Genomic DNA, 7,500 nt, shown 5'->3' on the forward strand with positions numbered 1-7,500 from the left:
TTATTTTCTTTGCGTTCTTTCTCATGGATCTGATGATGAACAGCTTACTGAGCTTACTTATCCATCGAAACGCTAAAGAGCTGAGCTCCAATCATTTCTGACCAGGAACAGGTTTAAAACAGAGCATAAAACCTTTTTATTTTGAGGTTCAACGCGTCTTAGCCCTTTCCTCCGAGCACCAGAAGACCAGAAGACAAGCGGAGGACGGAACTAAATAAAAGCTCGCCCGGGGCCACGGTCAGAGGGCTTTTTTCAGAAGCACGATTTGTGAAGCATTTCTCAATTCAGGCCGGGATCGATGCTCATGGTGTTGGTTTTGGAGCCGCGGGGCTGTTGAACTCTCTCAGAGCACTGATTCATCGCCCAGGAGCCCCTCGGCCTCCAATCATTAACTCAAACCCCGGCCTGTTTGTCTTGCGCTGCGAGCGATAAGCTGGGGCCGGATCGAGAGCGGCTCCACATCTCAAACGCTGCTGTTGTTTGGTTCAGGAAGTGATAGAGTTTAATTGATTTTAATGACTAACAGATCATCAGCTGTGAGAGAGGATTGTGATCCGCAGATAAAAACTATTAACACAAACGCTCTTTCTTCACGGCATCAGATTAAAGAAAACAAGGCCAGACCGATGCACTGATCAGGCTTTCTGAGATGTTTGAGACGTTCTCCACGAAGACACCTGATGCCTTTTACAGTTTGTGCGCGAGAGAGGCGTTTTAAAAGCATTTAAGGTGGAAAGACCCAACCTTCATTCACCAAACGAGGCACAATTAGACAGTTGTCCCCAAAATACGGTTTATTGACCCGACACAGAATATTTACAAAATTTCCCACGAGACAGCAGATACAGGTTTGGATGGAAATCTACGCCTCCATTAAGTTAATCGTGCTACTAAATGTACAGTATGATACAGTATGTACAGTCCAGCGCTGGGGTCACGGGGTCACGGAGAACTGCGGGTCCTCCTCGATGTCCAGCTCCTGATCCGAATCAGAGTCTTCAGACTCGTGCGTCACTTCCGGACTCGATCTGTGCTCGCCGGAGTCCTCTGCCTCTCTCTTCCCGCTCGGAGGATTCTCCTGATTCAGCACAAGCGCATCAGCATCTCATTATTCATTCATTGCACGTTTTATTTGTATTTTTTTTTTTACTATAAATAAATATTATAGGCGTTTTATTTAAATGAGCATTAGGCTGTATTAATATTACAACCTGATCTGAAATAATATTCGGGTAATTAGCTCGTTATTGCAATACTTAAATACATGCTTCTTTTAAAATACGGTGCAATTATTTTACCGCGTTAAAAAAAACAAAGCGTTTTTATATTTCGTACAGGCTACATTTTATTTCGTTTTTTTTGGGGGGGGCTGATGGTTTGTTTATAACGCAACAAAAACGAATGAACGGAATAGTTAAATAACAAAAGCAACGACGAAACGCAAAGCGAAATTCACAAAAACAAAAAAACGCAAAAAAAAAAAAAAAAAAAAACGTGTAAAAGACCGAAACGGTGTTTTCTCGTAAAATCTCTTCAATAAGATCCTCTCGGTTTAACTTCGAGAAATCATTCGTAGTGTAATAATAGCGAAATAAAATAGCGCGACAATAAAAAAAAAGCATTTTTTGTCTCTGAATTAGATTCACATGAACAGCTTTCATGTACAGAATATGTATATTTATGTATTCGTTCATGATCCGTGTTTTAGTCGCGCGCTTGTTTGCTTTAAATGTCAAACGTCGGAAATTGCGTGCACTATTTAGGATAATAACGCGTGCAATAGTGCAATAAACTCAAATTCAAATTTCAAATTGTATTTGTCACATACACATGGTCTTCTTCCTCACCTGTTTCAATCGCCTCCATTTCGCCCGACGGTTCTGGAACCACGTCTTCACCTGAACACATAAAAATAAAAGCTGTTTGACTGTTTCTGTGCCGAAGCGCGGCTCGGGGTGTCTCCGTGAACTCGCCTGTCTCTCGCTGAGCTGCAGCATCTTGGCGAGTCTCTTTCTCTCGGGGGGAGACAGGTACTTCTGCGTCTCGAACTTCTTCTCCAGCTCGATGGTCTGGTCGTTGGAGAAGCGGACCTGCCCGCCTTTCCTCTTGTGCAGCGGCCGCTGGATGAACGGCGTCCAGAGCAGAGGTTTACCTGGACGGCAGAGAAAAGAGCTTCATGCTGGCTTTTGCTTTATTTGTGTGCAGAAAATAACTTTGGCGGGATCGGGGTGTTATGAGGTGGATGCGTGGCGTGCGCGCGCGTAAAACGCGTATCGCGCGTTTTACGCACGTATAGGAAAAAAGCGTGTTATATGCACGTCGAGAGTAAACGCGCGAATTAATAGCGATTTCGAGCGCTGTAGATCTTCAGACTGAGGGTGAAGAACGCGTTTGGTCTCTCTGCCTGTCTGTCAGCTCGAACATCCGCTGAAAGCTGGAGTTTATGAGCAGAAGGACTATGGCAAAATTTCCGTCAATGTGTTTCCTGTTGGTTAATCTGGTGAATGGGGTGAACATCCGTCTGATCCCCTCACAAACACAGAGGAAGCTGCGATTCATCCCGCCTGCAAGAACCCGATTAATCACGTGCCGAGAGCTTTAGGAAACTATCCGTTTCGAAACGTCCTTAAACGTAAATCTGTTATATATATATATATATATATATATATATATATATATATATATATATATATATATATATATATATATATATATATATATATATATATATATATAAAAGAAAAGATTGAGAATATTCAGGAAATTAGAAATATATTCAAACGATTAAATATACAAAAAGTATTTTACAGCGTGCAAATATATATAGATATATAATTAAATAACGCACGTTATTTTAAAAACATTACAAATATAAAACGGCGCAAAAACGAAATAAAATTAAAAAGTAACCGTATATGTTTTTTGTTCATGTATGTAAATGCCATTTATGTATTATGCATAATATGTCATATATTTTTTAGCCATTTATTGCTTGGCCATTTTCTGAAAATTAAGTATATTAAAATATATTTTATATGCCATACAAATAATTTAGGAATGTATTTTGTCCTCCATGTGTTTCAATCAAAGAAAACACGTGTTGCCTTTAAAGAAGAAAAATATATATATATAGCATACATATATATAGCAGCATCGTGATGTATTTTCGGTGATGTCAATAAAGATATTAATATATTTAAGGTATAAAAGTATTTATTTAGATGATGTGTAGGTCGCGTCGTATTCACTGCAATAAAACAGATCTGCCAGCGTTTCTTCGAAGCGTGTGTGTAGAGTTATTACTGAGTTCCGTGAGGGCTGTAGAGTTGTTTCAGCAGTTAAAAAGGTTCAGCCCAGTGAAAGGAAACGAACAATCCGTAAAAAAACGGATCCCGGCTATCAGAAGTCGAGTGTTTCCTGAATATGTGTGTATTGAGGATGTGGATAAAATAATCAGCAGCGTGCACGAGTCCTGCTCCAGGAAAACATCTCGCGGCTTCTGAAAGCACATTTACTCCTATCGAGAGCTCAAGATTTCCGGAACGAACGGAAAGGGTCAGGGCTTGCTGAGCACAGGCGGTTTGAACCTCAGGCCGACAACACGTGAGGAAGATCCGCGGAGTCTTCCTCACCCGGCAGACTTCCTGAGAGCCGGCGGCTGGAGCGAGGTCCGAGGTTCGAGGCCGCGCTCGCGCACAGCAGCAGGCTCGTGGAAGCGCGCTTTGAACCGCAGTTTCGAAATCGAGAAGAGCTTCCTCTTCAGGTCAGTCTGGTTGATATTATTAACCACACGAGCTGTTGGTAAACAGAGCCCGTGAAGCTCGGCGTTCCGCGTCCGAATCGCTGTCTTGCCCCTCAAACGCACGCTTTTGCGCTTTTTACGGCGAGGTCCGCGGGCACGAGAGAACGCGTTGGGCTTCACTGGGTGAAGTTTAATGGGTTGCACTTTTGATTTCTGACCAGAAAGAAAGCGTCAGTCACTCTCAGAAAAAATGGCACAATCTCAACCACCAGCAAAAGGGTCTTAAATGCCACATATTTAACTTTATAAGACATAATAATAAAAAGAAATAACTTTTTATGCGTTTGAGCTGCATGGAGCTGTCGGTTCTAATAAAGAACCTTTACTTCTGTAAAACTAGCGTCGCAAGCAGAGACAGACCCAGCCAGGGTAAAGCGCGCATCAAGAGCTCGCCTTTCTGTTGTTTGGCGTGCTGTTTGATTAGAAATCAGCGTCAGAAAAGCGAGGTTTAAGATCAGGCTGCGGGGTGGGGGCACATTATACGCCAAGCACACGCGTATCACATGCGCGTCAAAGTCGTGTTTTTGGCGTATAAAGGAGCGTATAACTCGCGCTACCGATTCACGCTTTTTCGCGAGACCAGGCTCTTCAGCAGCTCTGGTTCAGATCGGAACAGGACAGAAAGGAGTCTGGCTCTCACCCAGCGGGTCGTGGCGGATCAGCGCGTGCGTGAAGTCTCGCTGGAACGGGTAGATGGACGCGTACGCGAGCGCCTGCTGAGACAGAACCGGGTGGATCGGCGTGGGCTCGTAGATCGGGGTCCGGTAGGACGGGATCAGGCTGGTGAACGACGAGTTCGGAGACGGCAGGGTCGGCGTGGGCGCCACCGGACCGGGCGCGGGCGCGTTTCTGCCCAGGATGTCCTCGATGTAGAAGGGCGTCGGGTGAGCGGGCGGCGCGGGCGTCGGCGCGTAAAGAGGAGCGTGCGAGGGCTGGAACTGCATGGCTGGAGAACGTCTGGTGACTTCTGCTTCCATGCAGCTCGTCAGGTCGAGATTAGCGAAAGCGGGAGGTCACTAGAGAGGGAGGGGATGCTGCCTTCTGAGGGAGGAGAATAACGGGTCAGACTTCCTGCAGGTACGCGAGCTCTGATTGGCTCCCGGAGAAGAACGAGATGAAGGAGAAGAAAGAAGAAGAAACCTGAGGAGGAGGAAAGTCAGGATGCACCTGGATGAGTCTCGCTTTCGTCGAAGACACGTTAGTAAAGAAAGAGCTCGTTTAACGGCGTTTCACGACATCAGGAGCAAAATAAAATAAAATAAAACAACAAGGTTTACTCGCTTCAGTTTATCAGTTAGTTAGTGAGATGACAGAGGAACAGAATTCATGATTAAATGATTTCATTATTTCAATTATTATTATAAATTATTAAATGTTATGGTTTTATTTAGACTGTATTCCGATTATTCGTCCATGTTAGAAATCGTTTGTAGATTTTGGGATTTTATTTTTTGTGCAGTGGAACGAAATATTAATAATAATATAGTCTTTGGTTTTAAAGATTAAGACTTTACTCAAAACAACAACCATAACTCATTTTGCATTTAATGAATGTGTTTTTGGCAGCACAGCTATAACGCTTTCTTTACACACATTCACTGGAAATCAAAGCTTTTTAACACAGATATGAAAAAGCATGCTTAAAAATTCACATTTTCAATATAGGCTATATTTGTTTGGTTTTACGATACATTTAAAATGTTAGAAATGGCCTAGATGTGTTTCGAAACAGGCCGTTTAAACGCGTTCTCTGAGAATGTTTATTGGTCAAGGCCTTTGAAACGAATGAAAGCATTTAAAAGCATATTGTTTTATTACATATTTAAAAGGCGTCTAAAAGGCGCGCGCGCGCAACGCATCGGAATAAAAATCAGCGAGGAACAAATAATAGTAATAATAAAGATTATAACGACGTTGAAAAATACGCTTTGGCACAGGCCGCAAAGTATATTGAAACCAAATATATATATATATTTTTTAAATATGCTATTTCACTGCAAACACACGTAGCATGCACAGGCCCTACTCAAAATATATTTTGTCCAGAATATATAGCTATATCTGATATCGACGCGTAATGAAGTGGACCGCAATGAATTAAAGGCTCATCACAGGAGCGCATTGATCTGCTCAGGCTCTGATAAACCTCACGAAACCGTTCCTCACATGAAAGGCTGATCTGGGAACGGCTAATATTTGCGCTTCGCCAATCATTGCAGTTAATTGATCTGCTGTCGCGGTCCTGGCGCCTGGGCTCCGGATCGTTCCGGACAAACTCAATCCCGTTCACACCGGAAGCAGCGGAGCGCTCTCGTCCGTTCCCGGTGCCTTAGAGAACGGATGCGCGCGGCGGCACAGCCTCCCCGAGCCAGGCTCCCAGCAGCACGTGCTGTAATGTCGTCAGATGCTGTTCTTTGATAAGAGGCGTCCGATCCGATCACTTCTTATCAGAGTCGTTCTGCGCTATTGATCACGCTTCGTTTCAATTAGCGGCTGATTAGAGTCGAATAGAGCCAGTAGGAAACAGATAATGATGTGTGGAAGAACGCTTATCGTCCTTCACGTTCACATCATCTCCAATAACTGCTGACGGAACGAACACGTGGTGATCAACAAGCGTTCCGCTGCGTTTCTGGCCTTTTGGGCCTAAAAAAAAGCATTCATTAGATTAGATTTATTAGATGAGTTCACACCGATTGTGGGGCTTTCCTTTAAACACGTTAAACGAACGCGTTCCGTTTGATCGAATTGTGTCGCGTTTAAAAAGAAAAGTTATGACGCTTTGAAACCGTTGTTAAAGAACAAAGACTTTAAACAAATGTAACGTTACTGCGTGAACGCTTTTTCAAAGCCGTGATAACATAATAAAACCTTGTAAAAACGTTCCGGCAACGTTTATCAAACATTCAGTTTTCGTCTAAACGCAGATTCGTCTCAAGGAGTTGGATTCTGGATCTGATTTGTTGAATGTTGTCACCATCTGGTGGAGGACGTGTGTAACTGTAGAAATAACCTAATAATAATAATAATATAATAATAGACAAAGACGGAACAGTAAATTAACTAAAAAATAATCAATTATTCAGTTTCGGTAATTATTATAATTATTGTGTTTTTGGGCATAACAAATAAAAATCATTTATTAGTCAAATATCACGAACATTACGAAATTATATTAATAATTAGTTATAATATTTGCAGTGAGAAAAAAAAAAAAAAAAAAAAAAAAAAAAAATATAAATAATATATATATATATATATATATATATATATAAGATTAAAGATCGATCGCTCTTTGATCTTATTTGAGACATTTGTTCAATGTAAAGTATAATAATTCAATCATATTGATGTCAGCAGAAATCTGGCATAGCGTTTAGTGATAATAAATGATACATAATTATATATCATTTGGATATTATATCAGGATATTAAGTAAAGATCATGTTCCATGAATATATTTAATAAATGTCCTACTTTAATTATATCCACATTTCGTTTCTGATTATTAATATACACTGCTAAGAGCTTCATTTGAGCAACTTTAAAGGAGATTCTCACGATATTTTGATTTTTTTGCACCCTCAGGTTACAGATTTTCAAAACGTTGTATCTCAGCCAAATGTTGCTTATTTATTCCGCTTTAAGATGATGTAGAAATCTAATTTTAATACAATTACCCTTATGACTGGTTTTGT

General features: G+C 41.5%; 1 protein-coding gene across 1 annotated transcript; it reads right to left on the reverse strand.

Annotated features, from left to right (window-relative positions):
• Window positions 1-774: 774 nt before the first annotated feature.
• hhex (hematopoietically expressed homeobox) lies at window positions 775-5,020 on the reverse strand. The gene is made up of 4 exons (XM_043231207.1): window positions 4,443-5,020; window positions 1,974-2,152; window positions 1,848-1,898; window positions 775-1,078 (listed from the first exon to the last, which is right to left on the reverse strand). The coding sequence occupies exons 1-4, from the start codon at window positions 4,777-4,779 to the stop codon at window positions 935-937; spliced, it is 711 nt and encodes a 236-aa protein (XP_043087142.1). The 5' UTR covers window positions 4,780-5,020; the 3' UTR covers window positions 775-934.
• Window positions 5,021-7,500: the final 2,480 nt, after the last annotated feature.

Source organism: Puntigrus tetrazona, unplaced genomic scaffold (assembly GCF_018831695.1).
Source record: "Puntigrus tetrazona isolate hp1 unplaced genomic scaffold, ASM1883169v1 S000000283, whole genome shotgun sequence".
Classification (NCBI taxonomy): Eukaryota; Metazoa; Chordata; class Actinopteri; order Cypriniformes; family Cyprinidae; genus Puntigrus; species Puntigrus tetrazona.

Bases quoted from the DNA above. Each gene is read 5' to 3' on its own strand.
- hhex (XM_043231207.1), bottom strand. From the start codon at position 4,779: ATGGAAGCAGAAGTCACCAGACGTTCTCCAGCCATGCAGTTCCAGCCC. The intron at 1,899-1,973 runs GCGAGTTCACGG...TTATGTGTTCAG, and splicing joins TGCAGCTCAGCGAGAGACAG to GTGAAGACGTGGTTCCAGAA. The intron at 1,079-1,847 runs GTGAGGAAGAAG...GTGCTGAATCAG, and splicing joins AATGGAGGCGATTGAAACAG to GAGAATCCTCCGAGCGGGAA.